Source organism: Vanellus vanellus (assembly GCF_965231255.1).
Source record: "Vanellus vanellus genome assembly, contig: HAP1_SCAFFOLD_1835, whole genome shotgun sequence".
Classification (NCBI taxonomy): Eukaryota; Metazoa; Chordata; class Aves; order Charadriiformes; family Charadriidae; genus Vanellus; species Vanellus vanellus.
The window spans coordinates 7102-26933 of record NW_028127266.1 but is presented as its reverse complement, the minus strand read 5'-3'; the positions used below and the strand labels follow the sequence as shown (position 1 = coordinate 26933).

Here is a 19832-nt window from a genome sequence, read left to right as displayed (position 1 = left end):
GGGGCCCGGACGCCCCTGGTCCCTCCTGTCCCCCACCCCCACCCCGACCTTCCCCCCCCCAAACAGAGCCGGAGCCGTTGGAGCGCTTTATTAACGCCGAAACTCGTTATAATTAATTAATTAACCCGGGAGGGGGGGGTTGGGGACACGGTGCCACCCCCGGGGGGGGGGGGGGGGAGGGGGGTGGGGGGAGGGGCGGCGGCGCCGTTGGCATGCGGAGGGCGGGGGGGGAGGGGCGCGGGGGGGGTCAGGCCAACGCCAACACTGCGGAAGGGAGAGAGGGGTCAGCGCTGTCCCCAGTGATGGCCCCAACGACCCCCCCCGATCCCCGGGTCCCCCCCGGTCCCAACGTCCCCAATGTCCCCCCTGTCCCCCTGTGTCCCCCCCTGTCCCCCCCGTCCCCCCCTTGTCCCCCCGTGTCCCCAATGTCCCCCACATCCCATGTCCTGTGTCCCCCCCATGTCCCCCCCCTGTCCCCACTGTCCCCCCCTGTCCCTCCCCATCCCCCCCTGTCCCCCCCGTGTCCCCCCCCGTCCCCCCATCCCCCCTGTCCCCCCCCGTCCCCAATGTCCCCCCCTGTCCCCCCCTGTCCCTCCCCATCCCCCCGTCCCCCCCGTGTCCCCCCCGTCCCCCCATCCCCCCCTGTCCCCCCTGTCCCCCCCTGTCCCCCCCCGTCCCCAATGTCCCCCCCTGTCCCCCCCGTCCCCAATGTCCCCCCTGTCCCCCCCGTCCCCCCCTGTCCCCACTGTCCCCCCCATCCCCCCCTGTCCCCACCGTCCCCCCCTGTCCCCCCCCATCCCCCCCTGTCCCCCCCCTGTCCCCAATGTCCCCCCGTCCCCCCCTGTCCCCAAAGTCCCCCCATCCCCCCCCGTCCCCCCTGTCCCCACTGTCCCCCCCCATCCCCCCCGTCCCCCCCTGTCCCCACTGTCCCCCCTGTCCCCCCCTGTCCCTCCCCATCCCCCCCTGTCCCCCCCCGTCCCCAATGTCCCCCCCTGTCCCCCCCTGTCCCCTCCCCATCCCCCCCTGTCCCCCCCGTGTCCCCCCCGTCCCCCCATCCCCCCCGTCCCCCCCCGTCCCCCCTGTCCCCCCCCGTCCCCCCCGTCCCCCCCGTCCCCCCTGTCCCCCCCCGTCCCCCCTGTCCCCACCGTCCCCCCCTGTCCCCCCCCATCCCCCCCTGTCCCCCCCCGTCCCCCCTGTCCCCCCCTTTCCCCCCCGCCCCCCCCTCACCGCTCAGCGCCTCCTGAGCGAAGTACTTCACGTCGACGTCTTGGTCCTGCGTCAGCTTCTCCAGCACCGGCTTCACCTCCCCCTGCAGCGTCCTGGGGGCGGGGGGGGGGCACGGGGGGGGGCACAGGGAGGGGCACAGGGGGGGGGCACGGGGGGGGCACGGGGGGACAGGGGGGGACATGGGGGGGACACGGGGGACAGGGGGGGACACACAGAAATGGGGAAATAAATGGAGCTGCAATGGCTGCGCCGAGAGCACCGCGTGTACTGGGAGCACTGGTGCCCCTGGGAGCAGTGGGAGCAGTGGGAGTACTGGATGACAGTGGGAGTGCTGGGAGGAGCACTGGGAGCACTGGGAGCAGTGGGAGCACTGGGAGCAGTGGGTGACAGTGGGAGCACTGGGACCACTGGAAGCAATGGGAGTGCTGGGAGCAGTGGGAGCGCTGGGAGCACCACTGGGAGCACTGGGAGCAGCGGGAGCGGCAGGAGCAGTGGGAGCACTGGATGAGAGTGGGAGCACCAGGAGCACCACTGGGAGTGCTGGGAGCAGTGGGTGACAGCAGGAGCACTGGGAGCAGTGGGAGCACTGGGTGACAGTGGGAGCAGTGGGAGCACCACTGGGAGCACCAGGAGCACTGGGAGCACTGGGAGCAGCAGGAGCGGGAGGAGCACCGGGAGCACTGGGAGCAGTGGGAGTGCTGGGAGGAGCACTGGGAGCGGGAGGAGCACTGGGAGCAGCGGGAGCACTGGGAGCACCACTGGGAGCACTGGGAGCAGTGGGAGCGCTGGGAGCAGTGGGAGCACCGGGAGCAGTGGGGGTGGGAGCACTGGGAGCACCGGGAGTGGGGGGAGCACCGGGAGCACCGGGAGCAGTGGGAGCACTGGGAGTGGGAGCACTGGGAGTACCGGGAGCGCTGGGAGGAGCAGTGGGAGCAGTGGGAGCACTGGGAGTGGGAGGAGCACCGAGAGTGCCGGGAGCAGTGGGAGCACTGGGAGCACCGGGAGGAGTAGCGGGAGGAGCACCGGGAGCACTGGGAGCACTGGGAGTGGGGGGAAGCACCGAGAGCACTGGGAGCACCGGGAGCAGTGGGAGCACTGGGAGTGGGAGGAGCAGTGGGAGCACCAGGAGCGCTGGGAGGAGCAGCGGGAGGAGCACTGGGAGCACTGGGGGCACTGGGAGGAGCACTGGGAGGGGCACTGGGAGGAGCAGCGGGAGCACCACTGGGGGCACTGGGAGCACTGGGAGGAGCAGTGGGGGCAGTGGGAGCACTGGGAGGAGCACTGGGAGCACTGGGAGGAGCAGCGGGAGCACCACTGGGAGCACTGGGAGCACTGGGGGCACTGGGAGGAGCACTGGGAGCACTGGGGGCACTGGGAGTGGGGGGAAGCACCGGGAGCACTGGGAGCACCGGGAGCACCGGGAGCAGTGGGAGCACCGGGAGGAGCAGTGGGAGGAGCAGCGGGAGGAGCACTGGGAGCACTGGGGGCACTGGGAGGAGCACCGGGAGGAGCACTGGGAGCACTGGGAGTGGGAGGAGCACCGGGAGCACTGGGAGGAGCACTGGGAGGGGCACTGGGAGCACTGGGAGGAGCAGTGGGAGGAGCAGCGGGAGGAGCAGTGGGAGCACTGGGAGGGGCACTGGGAGCAGCGGGGGCCTACCCGGGGTCGAGGACGGGCCCGATGCGCTGGAGGGATTTGGCGACGTTGAAGCGCACGTTGGCCACGGCGTCGCCGGCCATGCGCAGCACTGTGGGCAGCAGCTGCTTCGTGGTGATCTCCTGCCCACACACCTCCGACAGCACCTGCGCCACCGCACCGTCGGCACCCGCGGGGGCGCTTGGGGGCACTTGGGGGGCACTTGGGGGGCTGGGGGGGAACTTAGGGGGCTGGGGGGGGACTTAGGGGGCACTTAGGGGGCTGGGGGGGGACTTAGGGGGCTGGGGGACACACAGGGGTCTGGGGGGCACTTAGGGGGCTGGGGGGGGGACTTAGGGGGCGCGGGGGGCACTCAGGGGGCACTTAGGGGGCTGGGGGGCACTTAGGGGGCACCCAGGGGGCACTTAGGGGGCTGGGGGGCACCCAGGGGGCACCTAGGGGGCTGGGGGGCACTTAGGGGGCTGGGGGGCACCCAGGGGGCACCCAGGGGGCACTTAGGGGGCTGGGGGACACACAGGGGTCTGGGGGGCACTTAGGGGGCTGGGGGGCACCCAGAGGGCTCCTAGGGGGCACTTAGGGGGCTGGGGTGCACCCAGGGGTCTGGGGGGGCACCCAGGGGGCACTTAGGGGGCACCTAGGGGTCTGGGGGGGGACTTAGGGGTCTGGAAGGAAACTTAGAGGGTACTTAGGGGTCTGGGGGGACACTTAGGGGGCTGGGGGGCACCCAGGGGGCACTTAGGGGTCCGGGGAGGATGACTTAGGAGAGCACTTGTGGGTCCAGAGGGGGCACTTGGGGGTCACTTATGGGTCACTCGGGGGTCAGGTGGGGATCACTTATGGGTCACTCGGGGGTCAAGTGGGGGTCACTCGGGGGTCAGTGGGGGGTCAGGTGGGGGTCACTTATGGGTCACGCAGGGGGTCACTTATGGGTCACCCAGGGGTCAGGTGGGGGTCACTTATGGGTCACCCGGGGGTCAGTGGGGGGGTCACTCATGGGTCAGGCGGGGGCCACTTATGGGTCACTTGGGGGTCAGCGGGGGGTCACCCGGGGGTCACTGGGGGCCACTTATGGGTCACTTATGGGTCACTTATGGGTCACCCGGGGGTCAGGTGGGGGTCACTGGGGGGTCAGTGGGGGGTCACCCGGGGGCCACTTATGGGTCAGTTATGGGTCAGTGGGGGGTCAGTGGGGGGTCACCCGGGGGTCACTGGGGGCCACTTATGGGTCACTTATGGGTCACCCGGGGGTCAGGTGGGGGTCACTGGGGGGTCAGTGGGGGGTCACCCGGGGGTCACTTATGGGTCACTTGGGGGTCAGCGGGGGGTCACCCGGGGGTCACTTGGGGGTCAGCTGGGGGCCACTTATGGGTCACTGGGGGGTCACTGGGGGGTCAGCGGGGGGTCACTGGGGGGTCACTGGGGGGTCACCCGGGGGTCAGCTGGGGGCCACTTATGGGTCAGGTGGGGGGTCACTTATGGGTCACTTGGGGGTCAGCGGGGGGTCAGCGGGGGGTCACTTATGGGTCACTTATGGGTCACTTGGGGGTCGGCCTCACGTTGATGCAGAAGAGGGTGGTCATGCGGTGGAGGTAGTTGGGGTCCGCGGCCATCGCCAACACCTTCGGCACAATGGTGCCCTGAGCCCACTCCTGCCCGAAGCGCTCCACCAGTTTGCGCAGGTTACTGGTGGCCGCCTCCCGGATGGCGTAAACTGGGAGCGGCGGGAACTGGTTGGACTGGGGAAGGGTAGCGCCCGTCCCCCCAACCCCCCCCAGGGCTCCCAGTGACCCCCCCGAGATCCCAGTGACCCCCTCGGGCTCCCAGTGACCCCCCCAAGGGCTCCCAGTGACCCCCCCGAGATCCCAGTAACCCCCCCGAGATCCCAGTAACCCCCCCGAGATCCCAGTAAGCCTCCACCAGGTAACCAGTAACTCCCAGTAACCCCCTCTGGCTCCCAGTAACCCCATCGGGCTCCCAGTAACCCCCCGAGATCCCAGTAAGCCTCCACCAGGTAACCAGTAACTCCCAGTAACCCCCCCGAGATCCCAGTAACCCTCTACCAGGTAACCAGTAACTCCCAGTAACCCCCTCTGGCCCCCAGTAACCCCCCCCAAGATCCCAGTAAGCCTCCACCAGGTAACCAGTAACTCCCAGTAACCCCCTCTGGCTCCCAGTAACCCCATCGGGCTCCCAGTAACCCCCCCGAGATCCCAGTAAGCCTCCACCAGGTAACCAGTAACTCCCAGTAACCCCCCCGAGATCCCAGTAACCCTCTACCAGGTAACCAGTAACTCCCAGTAACCCCCTCTGGCCCCCAGTAACCCCCCCCAAGATCCCAGTAAGCCTCCACCAGGTAACCAGTAACTGCCAGTAACCCCCCCCAAGGGCTCCCAGTACCCCTCCCAGTGCTCCCAGTAACCCCCCCCAGGGCTCCCAGTAAGCCTCTACCAGGTAACCAGTAACTCCCAGTAACCCCCCCCCAGGGCTCCCAGTAACCAGCCAGAGCTCCCAGTAACCCCTGCACTTCCCAGTAACCCTCCCAGTGCTCCCAGTAACCCCCACTAACCCTCCCCCAGTGCTCCCAGTAAAGCCCCTCCCCCCCCAGCGCTCCCAGTAACTCCTCCAGCTCCCAGTAACCCTCAGTAACCCCCTCCGAGCTCCCAGTAACCCCCCCCAGAGCTCCCAGTAACACCTGTAGTGGCTCCCAGTAATGCCTCCACCTCCCAGTAACCCTCCCAGTGCTCCCAGTAACCCCCACTAACCCTCCCCCAGTGCTCCCAGTAAGCCCCTCCACCCCCAGCACTCCCAGTAACTCCTCCAGCTCCCAGTAACCCTCAGTAACCCCCCCCAAGAGCTCCCAGTAACCCCCGTAGTGGCTCCCAGTAACGCCTCCACCTCCCAGTACCCCTCCCAGTGCTCCCAGTAACCCCCGCTAACCCTCCCCCAGTGCTCCCAGTAAAGCCCCTCCCCCCCCAGCGCTCCCAGTAACTCCTCCAGCTCCCAGTAACCCTCAGTAACCCCCTCCGAGCTCCCAGTAACCCCCCCCAAGAGCTCCCAGTAACCCCCGTAGTGGCTCCCAGTAATGCCTCCATCTCCCAGTACCCCTCCCAGTGCTCCCAGTAACTCCCAGTAACCCGGGGGGGCCCAGGCCTCCGGCTCACCGTGGTCGACCAGCCAGGCCATGCAGAGCGAGTTCAGCTTCTCATCGAAGAACTCCACGCCCTGAGGGGGTAGAGACCAGTACAAACCAGTAAGAACCAGTATAAACCAGTACCACCCCCATCCCAATTGCCATCTCGCCCAGTAGGAACAAATACCCCCCCCCAGTATGAACCAGTGCCCTCCAGCACAGCCCACGCAGTTCCTCGCAGCGCCCCCCCCCCCAGAAGACCACACTGCCCTCCCAGTGCCTCCCAGTGCCTCCCAGTCCCTCCCAGTGCCCCGGCAGAAGGCTACACTGCTCCCCCAGTCCCTCCCAGTTCCACCCTGTTCCTTCCCAGTGTCTCCCAGTCCCTCCCAGTGCCCCTAGAGAAACCCATACCCCTCTCCTAGTCCCTTCCAGTGTCTCCCAGTTCCTCCCAGTGCCTTCCCAGTCCCTCCCAGTGCCCCTAGAGAAACCCATACCCCTCTCCCAGCCCCTCCCAGTGTCTCCCAGTGCCCCTAGAGAAACCCATACCCCTCTCCCAGCTCCTCCCAGTCCCTCCCAGTGCCCCTAGAGAAACCCATACCCCTCTCCCAGCTCCTCCCAGCACCTCCCAGTCCCTCCCAGTGCCCCCAGAGAAACCCACACCCCTCTCCCAGTCCCTTCCAGTGTCTCCCAGTTCCTCCCAGTGCCTTCCCAGTCCCTCCCAGTGCCCCTAGAGAAACCCATACCCCTCTCATAGTCCCTTCCAGTGTCTCCCAGTTCCTCCCAGTGCCTTCCCAGTCCCTCCCAGTGCCCCTAGAGAAACCCATACCCCTCTCCTAGTCCCTTCCAGTGTCTCCCAGTTCCTCCCAGTGCCTTCCCAGTCCCTCCCAGTGCCCCTAGAGAAACCCATACCCCTCTCATAGTCCCTTCCAGTGTCTCCCAGTTCCTCCCAGTGCCTTCCCAGTCCCTCCCAGTGCCCCTAGAGAAACCCATACCCCTCTCCTAGTCCCTTCCAGTGTCTCCCAGTGTCTCCCAGCACCTCCCAGTCCCTCCCAGTGCCCCTAGAGAAACCCATACCCCTCTCCTAGTCCCTTCCAGTGTCTCCCAGTTCCTCCCAGTGCCTTCCCAGTCCCTCCCAGTGCCCCTAGAGAAACCCATACCCCTCTCCTAGTCCCTTCCAGTGTCTCCCAGTTCCTCCCAGTGCCTTCCCAGTCCCTCCCAGTGCCCCTAGAGAAACCCATACCACTCTCCTAGTCCCTTCTAGTGTCTCCCAGTCCCTCCCAGTGCCTTCCCAGTCCCTCCCAGTGCCCCTAGAGAAACCCATAGCCCCCTCCCAGCTCCTCCCAGTTCCTCCCAGTGCCCCTAGAGAAACCCATACCCCTCTCCCAGCCCCTCCCAGTTCCTCCCAGTGCCTTCCCAGTCCCTCCCAGTGCCCCTAGAGAAACCCATACCCCTCCACTAGTCCCTTCCAGTGTCTCCCAGTTCCTCCCAGTGCCCCTAGAGAAACCCATACCCCTCTCCCAGTGTCTCCCAGTGCCTTCCCAGTCCCTCCCAGCGCCCCTAGAGAAACCCATACCCCTCTCCCAGCCCCTCCCAGTGTCTCCCAGTGCCTTCCCAGTCCCTCCCAGTGCCCCTAGAGAAACCCATACCCCTCTCCTAGTCCCTTCCAGTGTCTCCCAGTGTCTCCCAGCACCTCCCAGTCCCTCCCAGTGCCCCTAGAGAAACCCATACCCCTCTCCCAGCTCCTCCCAGTGTCTCCCAGTCCCTCCCAGCGCCCCTAGAGAAACCCATACCCCTCTCCCAGCTCCTCCCAGTCCCTCCCAGTGCCCCTAGAGAAACCCACACCCCTCTCCTAGTCCCTTCTAGTGTCTCCCAGTTCCTCCCAGTGCCTTCCCAGTCCCTCCCAGTGCCCCTAGAGAAACCCACACCCCTCTCCCAGCTCCTCCCAGTGTCTCCCAGTCCCTCCCAGTGCCCCTAGAGAAACCCATACCCCTCTCATAGTCCCTTCCAGTGTCTCCCAGTTCCTCCCAGTGTCTCCCAGTCCCTCCCAGTGCCCCTAGAGAAACCCATACCCCTCTCATAGTCCCTTCCAGTGTCTCCCAGTTCCTCCCAGTGTCTCCCAGTCCCTCCCAGTGCCCCTAGAGAAACCCATACCCCTCTCATAGTCCCTTCCAGTGTCTCCCAGTTCCTCCCAGTGTCTCCCAGTCCCTCCCAGTGCCCCTAGAGAAACCCACACCCCTCTCCCAGCTCCTCCCAGTCCCTCCCAGCGCCCCTAGAGAAACCCATACCCCTCTCCCAGCGCCTCCCAGTGCCTCCCAGTGCTCACCAGCTGGCCGGCCAGCAGGGGCATGTACTCGATGATGGCCAGGCGCACGCGCCACTTGGCGTCCTCGGCCAGCTCCACGATGGCGGGCAGCAGGGACTGGGAGAGCTGCCGGATGCCGATGACCTCGTTGACGCAGTCCAGGTTGGAGATGATGTTGAGGCGCACCTCGGGGCACTGCGGGGACAAGGGACAGGCGGGGGTGGTGGCACCCGGGGTGGCGTCTGCGGGGGTGCTGGGGGGGGACACTGGGAGGGGGCGGTGGCATCTATGGAGGTGGCACCTATGGAGGAGGTGACACTGATGGGATACTGGGAGGGGACACTGGGAGGGGATACTGGGAGGGGACACTGGGAGGGGACACTGGGAGGGGACACTGGGAGGGGACACTGGGAGGGGACACTGGGAGGGGGTGGTGGCACCTATGGAGGAGGTGACACTGATGGGATACTGGAAATGGACAGTGGTAGCTATGGAGATGGCATCTACGGGGTGGTGGCACCTATGGGGTACTGGGAGGGGACACTGGGAGGGGGTGGTGGCATCTATGGAGGAGGTGACACTGATGGGATACTGGGAGGGGACACTGGGAGGGGATACTGGGAGGGGATACTGGGAGGGGATACTGGGAGGGGGTGGTGGCATCTATGGAGGTGGCACCTATGGGTTACTGGAAAGGGACAGTGGTAGCTATGGAGGTGGCATCTACGGGGTGGTGGCACCTATGGGGTACTGGGAGGGGATACTGGGAGGGGATGGTGGCATCTATGGAGGTGGCACCTATGGAGGAGGTGACACTGATGGGATACTGGGAGGGGATACTGGGAGGGGGTGGTGGCATCTATGGAGGTGGCACCTATGGGATACTGGAGAGGGACAGTGGTAGCTATGGAGGTGGCATCTATGGGGTGGTGGCACCTATGGGGTACTGGGAGGGGACACTGGGAGGGGTTGGTGGCATCTATGGAGGTGGCATCTATGGAGGAGGTGACCCTGATGGGATACTGGGAGGGGACAGTGGTAGCTATGGAGGTGGCATCTACAGGGTGGTGGCACCTATGGGGTACTGGGAGGGGATACTGGGAGGGGATACTGGGAGGGGATACTGGGAGGGGATACTGGGAGGGGGTGGTGGCACCTATGGAGCAGGTGACACTGATGGGATACTGGAAAGGGACAGTGGTAGCTATGGAGGTGGCATCTATGGGGTGGTGGCACCTATGGGACACTGGGAGGGGACACTGGGAGGGGGTGGGGGCACCTATGGAGGTGGCATCTATGGGGTGGTGGCACCTGGTGGTGGCATCTATGAGGTACTGGGAGGGGATACTGGGAGGGTTGGTGGCCTCTATGGAGGTGACATCTACGGGGTGGTGGCACCTATGGGACACTGGGAGGGGACACCGGGAGGGGTGGTGGCATTGGAGGTGGCACGGGGACACTTGGGGTGGCGGCACTGGGAGAGAGGGGTACGGGGTGGTGGCACTGGGGGGGAGGTGGCACTGGGGGGGGGCGGCTCCCCAAGTCCCCGGGGGTCCCCACGATGGTGACACCAGCCCCAGGCCGTCCCACCACCACCGTCCCCCCGCGACGTCCCCGTCCCAGCAGCAGCCGCTGCCCTCAGAGTCCCCAAGTGCCACCACGGTCCCCGGGAGGTCCCCAGTCCCTCAGCGGCCCCAGAGGTCCCCAAGCGGCCCCAGAGGTCCCCAAGCGGCCCCAGAGGTCCCCAAGCGGCCCCAGAGGTCCCCACCTCGTCCTTGAGCTGCGCGAGGAAGAGGGGCAGCAGATGCTCCACCGTGTTGTCCTTTCCCAGGATGGGGGACAGTCCCATGATGACGGAGGCCAGCGCCGACTTCACGTGCTGGTTGGCATCTGACACCAGTTCCTGGGGACGGCGTGGGGACACCGTCGGGTGGGGACACCGTCGGGTGGGGACACCGTCGGGGCTCCCCCGGGCTTGGGGGTGTGCTGTGGGGGGGCTCTGAGGTGGCCCCGTGATGTCCCACCACCCCAGAAGGTCCCCAGAGGTATCCCCAGGAGGTCCCACCACCTCAGGGGGTCCCCAGGGGGGTCCCCAGGAGGTCCCACCCCCTCAGGAGGTCCCCAGGGGTGTCCCCAGGGGGGTCCCCAGGAGGTCCCACCCCCTCAGGAGGTCCCCAGAGGTATCCCCAGGGGGTCCCACCACCTCAGGGGGTCCCCAGGGGGGTCCCCAGGCTGTTCCTTCACCCCAGAGTGGCTCTAGGGATGTCCCCAGGAGATCTCCATGATGTCCCACCACCTCAGGAGGGGCCCAGGGGTGTCCCCGTGATGTCCCACCACCCCAGGATGTCCCCAGGGGGTTCCCGAGGTGGCCCCGTGACGTCCCACCGCCCCAGGGTGTCCCCAGGGGGTCCCCAAGGTGTCCCCGTGATGTCCCAGCGCCCCAGGAGGTCCCCGAGGTGTCCCCAGGGGGTCCCCGAGGTGTCCCCGTGACGTCCCACCGCCCCAGGGGGTCCCCGAGGTGGCCCCGTGACGTCCCACCGCCCCAGGGGGTCCCCAGGGGGTCCCCGAGGTGTCCCCGTGACGTCCCACCGCCCCAGGATGTCCCCAGGGGGTCCCCGAGGTGTCCCCGTGACGTCCCACCGCCCCAGGGGGTCCCCAGGGGGTCCCCGAGGTGTCCCCGTGACGTCCCACCACCCCAGGATGTCCCCAGGGGGTCCCCGAGGTGGCCCCATGACGTCCCACCACCCCAGGATGTCCCCAGGGGGTCCCCGAGGTGGCCCCGTGACGTCCCACCGCCCCAGGGGGTCCCCGAGGTGTCCCCGTGACGTCCCACCGCCCCAGGGGGTCCCCAGGGGGTCCCCGAGGTGTCCCCGTGACGTCCCACCACCCCAGGATGTCCCCAGGGGGTCCCCGAGGTGGCCCCATGACGTCCCACCACCCCAGGGGGTCCCCAGGGGGTCCCCGAGGTGGCCCCGTGACGTCCCACCGCCCCAGGGGGTCCCCGAGGTGGCCCCGTGATGTCCCACCACCCTAGGATGTCCCCAGGGGGTCCCCATGACGTCCCACCGCCCCAGGGTGCCCCCACCCCGCTGCAAAGCAAGATGTAGCCCACGAGGCCACCGCCGCCGTGTCCCCGTGATGTTCCCCCCCACCCCAGAGTGTCCTCACGGTGTCCCCCCCACCCCGGGGTGTCCCCTACCTTGATGCAGGGCAGGATCTGGCCCATGATGACGGCCTCCCGGCAGTCGGGGGACAGGTTCTCGCAGAACTCTGGGAGGGGGACAGGGTGACACGGGGTGGGGACCTGGGGACCATCCTTGGGGACATGACCGCCAGCTCTCGGGACGTGGGGGTCTCCAGGAAGCATCTTTGGGGACATGAGGATGGTCCTTGGGGACATGGGGATGGTCCTTGGGGACATGGGGATGGTCCTTGGGGACGCGGGGATGGTCCTTGGGGACGTAAGGACCACCTGCGGGGACACGGGGAAGCCCCCGGGCTGTCCCTGGGGACACGGGGACTGGCTTTGGGGACAGGGGGGACTCCGGGAACCACCCTTGGGGACGTGGAGACCATCTTTAGGGACCCAAGGGATCCCAGGCGGCGTCCTCGGGGACACGCGGGTCGCCGGGGACCATCCTTGGGGGCCCGAGGACATGGAGACCGTCCTCGGGGACAAAGAAGCCATCCCGGGGGACAGGGGGGACCCCAGGGACCCCCCTTGGGGACACGGGGACGGTCCCTGGGGACACGGGGATCACCCTGGGGGACACAGGGACCTGCAGATGGCCCTCAGGGACCCGAAAGTCTCCAGAAACCCTCTTTGAAGACCTTCTCTGGGGACACGGTGACTCGGGGTCCATCTTTGAGGCCACAAGGACCCTCCTTGGGGACACGGGGACAGCCCATGGGGACACGGGGACCGGGGGATGGTCCTCGGGGACGTGAGGGTCTCCAGGAACCCTCCTTGAAGACCCTTTCTGCGGACACGGTGACCCAGGGCCCATCTCAGAGGACACATGGACCCTCCTTGGGGACACGGGGACCTGCAGATGGTCCTTGGGGACACGGGGACCACCGCAGGGGACACGGGGACCACCCCGGGGGACACGGGGACCTGCAGATGGCCCTTGGGGACACGGGGACCACCCCCGGGGACACGGGGACGTGCAGATGGCCCTCAGGGACCCGGAAGTCTCCAGAAACCCTCTTTGAAGACCGTCTCTGGGGTCACGGTGACCAAGAACCCATCTCGGAGGCCACAAGGACCACCTTGAGGGACACGGGGCCCACCCAGGGCGGGGCGGGGCGGGGCAGGGGCGTGGTCCCAGCTGACCTTTGACCTTGTGGGAGGCGGCCGCCCGCACCTCGGCCTCGCAGTCCTTCATCAGGCTCTGGAAGGCCCCCACCAGGTCCGTCTTGGTGATCTCGGGGCCAACGGCTCGTTGGAGCTGGAGAGGGCAAACGGGCAACCAGAGCCCCGGGGGGGTCCCCAACTGTCCCATCCCCTCAACATCCCACCAAAACGCCCCCCCCGGGGCCTCAAACAGCTCCCAAAGTTCCTCCAAACATCCCCAAACGCCCCAAGGGGTGGCCCTAAAGCGGCCTCAAACATCTCCCAAAGTTCCCCATACGTCTCCGGAGGTGTCCCCACGGCTCCCCCGGGGCTGTCCCCACACGTCCTCCCCCAAAACATCCCCACGTGGCCTCAAACAGCTCCCAAAGTTCCTCCAAACATCCCCAAACGCCCCAAGGGGTGGCCCTAAAGTGTCCCCAGACGTCCCCCTGGGTGTCCCCAAACGTCCTCCCCAAAAACATTCCTCCAGAATGTCCCCAAGAGCCACCACAAACGCCCCCAGATGTCCCCAAACAGCCCCACGGGGGTCCCAGAACATCTCCAGACGCCCTCGGGAGGGCCCCCCCCCACCCCCGAAGCGTCCCCACCTCGGTGAACTTGTCGGCCACCCCAACTGTGTCCCCAAACGCCCCCAGGGATGTCTCCAACGTGTCCCCATGGACGTCCCCCCCAAACATTCCTCCACGATGTGCCCAAACGTGTCCCCAGATGTCCCCAAACAGCCCCACGGGGGTCCCAGAACATCTCCAGATGCCCTCAGGAGGGTCCCCACCCACCCCCGGAGGGTCCCCAACCATCCCCGGAGGGTCCCCACCTCGGTGAACTTATCGGCCACCATGTACCGGACGCGCCAGGACTTGTCCTCGGCCGCCTGCCGCAGGGTGGGCATCACCAGTCCTTCCAGTTCCTCCTGGGGCAGCAACTGGGCGATGCTCACGCAGGCTTCCACCGCCAACAGCCGCACCGAGTCCTACCGGGAGAGGGGACCCCAGTGACCGGGAGGGGACCCAGGCCCCGGGACCCCCCCCAGGCCCCACCCCAAGGGGAGGGGGTGGGACCTCCCCCGTACCTGCTCGTCGGAGGCGAGGTTGGAGAACATGGGGATGATCTCGCTCTTGACGTGCTCCAGCTCCAAAACTTTGGCGAATTCGCCCAGTTTGGAAGCGGCGGCGCGACGGACCATGGGGGTGTCGTCCGAGCAGAGGTTGCGGAAGTACCTAAGGGCGTAGAAGGACAAACGTCGGGGACGTGGGGACGGTCCGAGACCTCTGGGGACGCGCTGTGGGATCTGCTGGACCGGGGCAGGAGGCCAACAACGGGTCAGGCAAACAAGGTGGAGACCCACAGCTGAAGTAGGGGGGGGGGGATGAGGGACACCAAGGATGGGTTGGGGCCACCAGGAACAGCTTGGGGCCACCAAAGTTGGCCTGAGGACACTGGTGACACCTTGGGGATGCGCTACGGGCTCTGCCGGAGCAGACCATGAAGCAAAAATTGGGCCACGGGGCCAAGGTGGAGAGCCTAGGCTGACCTAGAGCAGGTTGAGGGACACCAAAGATGTCTTGGGGACGCCAGGAAGAGCTTAGGGACACCAGGGTTGGCTTGAGGACAGCAGTGACACCTTGGGGACGTGCTACGGGCTCTCCCGGACCAGGCCACGAAGCCGAAAACGGGCCACAGGGCCAACACGAAGGCCCATAGCTGAAACAGAGCGGCTTGAGGGACACCAGGAACAGCTTGGGGACACCACGGATGGCCTGAGGACACTGGGGACACCTTGGGGACGTGCTATGGGCTCTGCTGGACCAGGCCATGAACCAAACACTGGCCCATGGGCCAACACGAAGATCCACAGCCGAAGCAGAGAGGCTTGAAGGGCACCAAGGATGGGTTGGGGCCACCAGGACAGGTTGGGGCCACCAGGACTGGCTTGAAGACAACAGGGCCACCTCGGGGACGCGCCATGGGGTCACCACGAGCCCAATAACGCGCTGGGGGACCAACGTGAAGACCCCGGGGCCAACCCAAAGCCGACCAGGTCCCACCAAAGTTCCCGTGGGGCCACCGGGGCGGACTTGGGGCCACCGAGGCCACCTCAGGGCCACCGTGAAGGTCACTCACTGTCGCAGCTCGGCCTTGACGGGGCTGGAGACGCGCGGGTAGCAGACGCTGAAGAGGCCACAAGCGGAGGTGCGGGAGGTGAACCAGTCGCCCCCCGCCAGGCGCTTCACCAAGGGGACAAAGTGACCTTCTAGGTCGGGGGGGGCGTGTTCGTGGGACACCGCCCGCAGAGACTCCACCGCTTTGTCCCTCACCACCGTCTCCTCCACCGTGGCCAGGCTCTCCAGGGGGGGCTGTAGGGAGGGGGACACGGCGTCACCTCTACGTCGTCGCGCCCCTCATGTCCTCACAACGTCCGCCCAACCCACCCCCACGTCCGCCCAACCCACCCCCACGTCCGCCCAACCCACCCCCACGTCCTCCTGAAGAGCCCAACATCCCCCGTGAGGAGCCAAATGTCACCCCAGGTGGTGGGAGAGGCTCCAGGGGGTCACCTCCAAATCCTGACACCCCCCACCCCCCCCCCCCAAAGGTCCCTCAGGTCCCCAGTGTCACCCTACAATGAGCCCAACGTCCACCCAACCGACTCAACGTTCTCCTGAAGAGCCCAACGTCCCACCACATCGTCTCAACGTCACCCTTGAAAACCCCGATGTCACCTCAGGGCTCCAGGAGGTGACCCCCAAATCCTGACACCCCCTGAATGTCCCTCAGGTCCCCGACGTCCCCTCAAGGAACCCAACCTCCACCCAACCCAACGTCCCACCGTGGAACCCAACATGGAGCCCAATCCCCTCCCGAAGAGCCCAATGTCCCATCAGATCATCTCAGTATTCGTTTGAGGACCCCAATGTCCCCCCCCGGGTGCTGGTGGCATCTCCAGGGGGTCACCCCCCCCCCCCCAAATCCTGACACCTCCCGAACATCCCTCAGGTCCCCAACGTCCCCTCGAGGAACCCAACCTCCACCCAACCCAACGTCCCACCGTGGAGCCCCAAATGCCCCTGGGGTGGGACCCAGATGTCCATGAAGGGGTCAGGAGGGGACATCGATGTCGGGGAGGGGACACCGGTGACCGGGGAGGGGACAGAGGGGGGGGGGGGGAGGGGGGGGGTCACTCCGTACCAGGAGACAGTGGACAAACTCCGGTCCCCCGACGAGAGCGGTGAAGGTGCCGAGCTGCTCCGCCAAAGCCAACAGCACCTCGTCCTCATCGTAGATGGTGTCTGTGACAACGCCGAGGGGACACGTCCGTCACCCCCCCGCCCCGGGGCTGTCAATCACCCCCTAAGCCCCTCCCACCACCCCCTTAAACCCCACCCCCACCTCCATTCAAGTGATGGAGACGTATAGGAGGGTTGGGGGTGGTTTTGGGGGGCGGGAGGGGGATTTAGGGGGGCAAAGGGTGGGTTGAGGGGTCCCCCCCGGCCTTGTCCCCCCCCCCCCAAGACCTTGGGGCCCCCCCGGGCCCCCCCTTACCGGTGAGGAAGGGCAGGAGCTCGCTGCGGGTGCGCTCCACGCCCAGCGCCAGGGCGATGGTCGACAGCTTCTTGATGCTGTTGAGACGCAGCTGGGAAAGGGGGGGGGTAAATAAAGGGTGAATAATTGCCCCCCCCTCCCTCCCCCCCCCCCCCCCCGGGGCAAAAAGAGACCACCCCAGGGGGAAAAAATACCCCCTCTGGTGCAAATAACCGCCCTCCCGGGGTAGATAACCACCTCTCCGGGGTGAATAAAGCCCCTCCTGGGGGGGGAATCTTACCCCCCTGGGGACAAAAGGGCTCTTTTAGGGGCAAATAACCCCCCCCAGGGGCAAATAACCACCCACTGGGGGCAAATAACCACCCACTGGGGGCAAATAACCACCCACTGGGGGCAAAAGGGCTCTTTTAGGGGCAAATAACCCCCCCGGGGGGAAATAACCACCCACTGGGGGCAAATAACCACCCACTGGGGGCAAATAAGGCCCCTCCTGGGGGGGGAATCTCACCCCCCTGGGGACAAAAGGGCTCTTTTAGGGGCAAATAACCCCTCCGGGGGGAAATAGCCACCCACTGGGGGCAAATAAAGCCCTTCCTGGGGGGAATCTCACCCCCCCTGGGGACAAAAGGGCTCTTTTAGGGGCAAATAACCCCCCCCAGGGGCAAATAACCACCCACTGGGGGCAAATAACCACCCACTGGGGGCAAATAAAGCTCCTCCGGGGGGGAATCTCACCCCCCTGGGGACAAAAGGGCTCTTTTAGGGGCAAATAACCCCCCCCAGGGGCAAATAACCACCCACTGGGGGCAAATAACCACCCACTGGGGGCAAATAAAGCCCTTCCTGGGGGGAATCTCACCCCTCTGGGGAGAAAATGGCTCTTTTAGGGGCAAATAACCCCCCCGGGGGCAAATAACCACCCACTGGGGGCAAATAAAGCTCCTCCGGGGGGGAATCTCACCCCCCTGGGGACCAAAGGGCTCTTTTAGGGGCAAATAACCCCTCCGGGGGGAAATAACCACCCACTGGGGGCAAATAAAGCTCCTCCGGGGGGGAATCTCACCCCCCTGGGGAGAAAAGGGCTCTTTTAGGGGCAAATAACCCCCCCGGGGGCAAATAAAGCCCCTCCTGTGGGGAATCTCACCCCCCCTGGGGACAAAAGGGCTCTTTTGGGGGCAAATAACCCCCCCGGGGGCAAATAACCACCCACTGGGGGCAAATAAAGCCCTTCCTGGGGGGAATCTCACCCCCCCTGGGGACAAAAGGGCTCTTTTGGGGGCAAATAACCCCCCCGGGGGCAAATAACCACCCACTGGGGGCAAATAACCACCCACTGGGGGCAAATAAAGCTCCTCCGGGGGGGAATCTCACCCCCCTGGGGAGAAAAGGGCTCTTTTAGGGGCAAATAACCCCCCCGGGGGCAAATAACCACCCACTGGGGGCAAATAAAGCCCTTCCTGGGGGGAATCTCACCCCCCCTGGGGACAAAAGGGCTCTTTTGGGGGCAAATAACCCCCCCCAGGGGCAAATAACCACCCACTGGGGTAAATCTCACCCCCCCTGGGGACAAAAGGGCTCTTTTAGAGGCAAATAACCCCCCGGGGGGAAATAACCACCCACTGGGGGCAAATAACCACCCACTGGGGGCAAATAAAGCTCCTCCGGGGGGGAATCTCACCCCCCTGGGGAGAAAAGGGCTCTTTTGGGGGCAAATAACCCCCCCCAGGGGCAAATAAGCACCCACTGGGGTAAATCTCACCCCCCCTGGGGACAAAAGGGCTCTTTTAGGGGCAAATAACCCCCCCGGGGAGAAATAACCACCCACTGGGGGCAAATAACCACCCACTGGGGGCAAATAAAGCCCCTCCTGGGGGGGGAATCTCACCCCCCCGGGGACAAAAGGGCTCTTTTAGGGGCAAATAACCCCCCCGGGGGCAAATAGCCACCCACTGGGGGCAAATAAAGCCCCTCCTGGAGGCAAATCTCAGGCCTTTGGGGAAAAATATGCCCCCCCCGGGGGCAAATAAAGGCCCTCCTGGGGGATATCCCACCCCCCCCCAGGAAAAATGGCCTCTCTGAGGGCAAATAAACCCCCGAGGGAATAAAATACCTGCCCTGGGGGCAAATACCCCCCCCGGGGGCAAATAAAGCCCCTTCTGGGGGGAAAATCTCCCCATCTTGGGGCAGAACGGTCGCCCTGGGGGCAACTAACTCCCCCCGGGGGCAATTAAAACCCCTTCCGGGGGGAGAAACCCACCCCCTCCAAGACACAGCCAATCAGGAGCCGCGTCTCATGGCGCCGCAGCGCCGCCGCGGCAGAGAGAAGCCGCCCCATTGGTTCCTCGACTCCTCCTCGGCCCCGCCCACGCCGGGCAACAGCCAACGGCGGGCGCCGCCGAGCCGTCCTCCCACTCCCATTGGCTGTCGCTACGTCGGGGGGGAGGGGCAATCCGGCAGCGCTGCGCTGCCCCGCCTATAGGGGGCACCGCAGTGAGGCGGAGGGGGGGGGAAATAGATGTTCCGGACCAATCAGAAGGCCCCTCACAGAATGAATGGGGTCCACCAACCAATCAGAACGCGCCTTTCATCCCGACCACCCGGAGCGAGGGAGGGGGACGAGGAATCCCCTCCGCCTTGTAACGCCGCTTCCCATTAGCCCGCGCCTGAGGGGGGGGGGAGGCGGCTTCAACCAATCAGAGCGGCCGTCTCATGGCGGCGCAGCGCCGGCCGCCATTAGCGGTAGGAGCTGGGCCGCAGTAGGCCACGGCGGCCGGGCCCGAAGGCCGAGCCCCGGGAAACGAAACCGAGTCCGGTAACCGGTACCTGCACGTCCTCGTTGCGGAGCTCGTCGATGAGGACGGCGATAGGGTAAAGCGAATCGTCGCCGTCCGCCGCCGCCATCTTCTTTTTTTTTCTTCTCCTCCTCCTCCGCCGCCGCCGCCGCCGCCGCCCCGGCTCTGAGGGGCCGTACGGGGCCGCCCGCCCCGCACTTGCAGGGTCTCCCCAACGCTCATTGGCCGGCACCACCCCAACGCCCGCCCCCGCGCTCTTCCCATTGGTCCAGGCGCCCCAGGCAGCCCCGCCTCTCCCCGAAAACCACGCCCCCTGCGGGCAACTCGGCCGCGCCCCCTTACTCGCCGCCTGATTGGACGACGAGGTTGAGTGACGGCGCGGGAGGGGGGCGGGGTCAGGTGTTGCTCGGCAACGCGCCGCCGCCGTCTCCCGTCTCCGATGCCGGCGCGGACTGGGACTCGCTGGGACATACTGGGACCCCCCCGGGGCCGAAACTGGGAACCTGTTGGGTCATACTGGGAGCTTCCCCAGGGCCACACTGGGCCCACTGGCTCATACTGGGCCCCACCTGGGGCCAAACTGGGACACACTGGAACCCCCAGGGCCAAACTGGTACATACTGGGAACCCCCCAGACCTAAACTGGGCCATACTGGGAGCCCCCAGGGCCAAACTGGGCCATACTGAGACACTCCCAGGGCCAAACTGGGACATACTGGCACTCCCCGGACCTAAACTAGGCCATACTGGGAGCCCCCAGGGCCAAACTGGGAGCGAAACTGGGCCATTCTGAGGCTCCCCAGGACCAAACTGGCCATACTGGGACC

General features: G+C 66.2%; 1 protein-coding gene across 1 annotated transcript; it reads right to left on the bottom strand.

The window, feature by feature from the left end:
• Nucleotides 1-73: 73 nt before the first annotated feature.
• Nucleotides 74-19186, bottom strand: PPP2R1A (protein phosphatase 2 scaffold subunit Aalpha). Its single transcript, XM_082501171.1, has 15 exons — nt 19037-19186; nt 16214-16304; nt 15860-15960; nt 14795-15027; nt 13743-13890; nt 13488-13643; nt 12653-12767; nt 11516-11586; nt 10085-10219; nt 8338-8511; nt 6046-6106; nt 4441-4595; nt 2888-3030; nt 1228-1319; nt 74-264 (listed from the first exon to the last, which is right to left on the bottom strand). Exons 1-15 carry the CDS (start codon nt 19112-19114, stop codon nt 248-250), a joined length of 1770 nt encoding a protein of 589 aa, XP_082357297.1. The 5' UTR covers nt 19115-19186; the 3' UTR covers nt 74-247.
• Between the last annotated feature and the right edge of the window lie 646 nt (nt 19187-19832).

What these genes read in the sequence shown, in the direction of transcription:
- PPP2R1A (XM_082501171.1), bottom strand. Translation starts at nt 19,114, where the DNA reads ATGGCGGCGGCGGACGGCGACGATTCGCTTTACCCTATCGCCGTCCTC. An exon ending in CGCCTCCCACAAGGTCAAAG is followed by an intron (nt 11,587 to 12,652) that starts GTCAGCTGGGAC and finishes TCCCCCTCCCAG; the next exon opens with AGTTCTGCGAGAACCTGTCC. An exon ending in TCGCGCAGCTCAAGGACGAG is followed by an intron (nt 8,512 to 10,084) that starts GTGGGGACCTCT and finishes TTGTCCCCGCAG; the next exon opens with TGCCCCGAGGTGCGCCTCAA.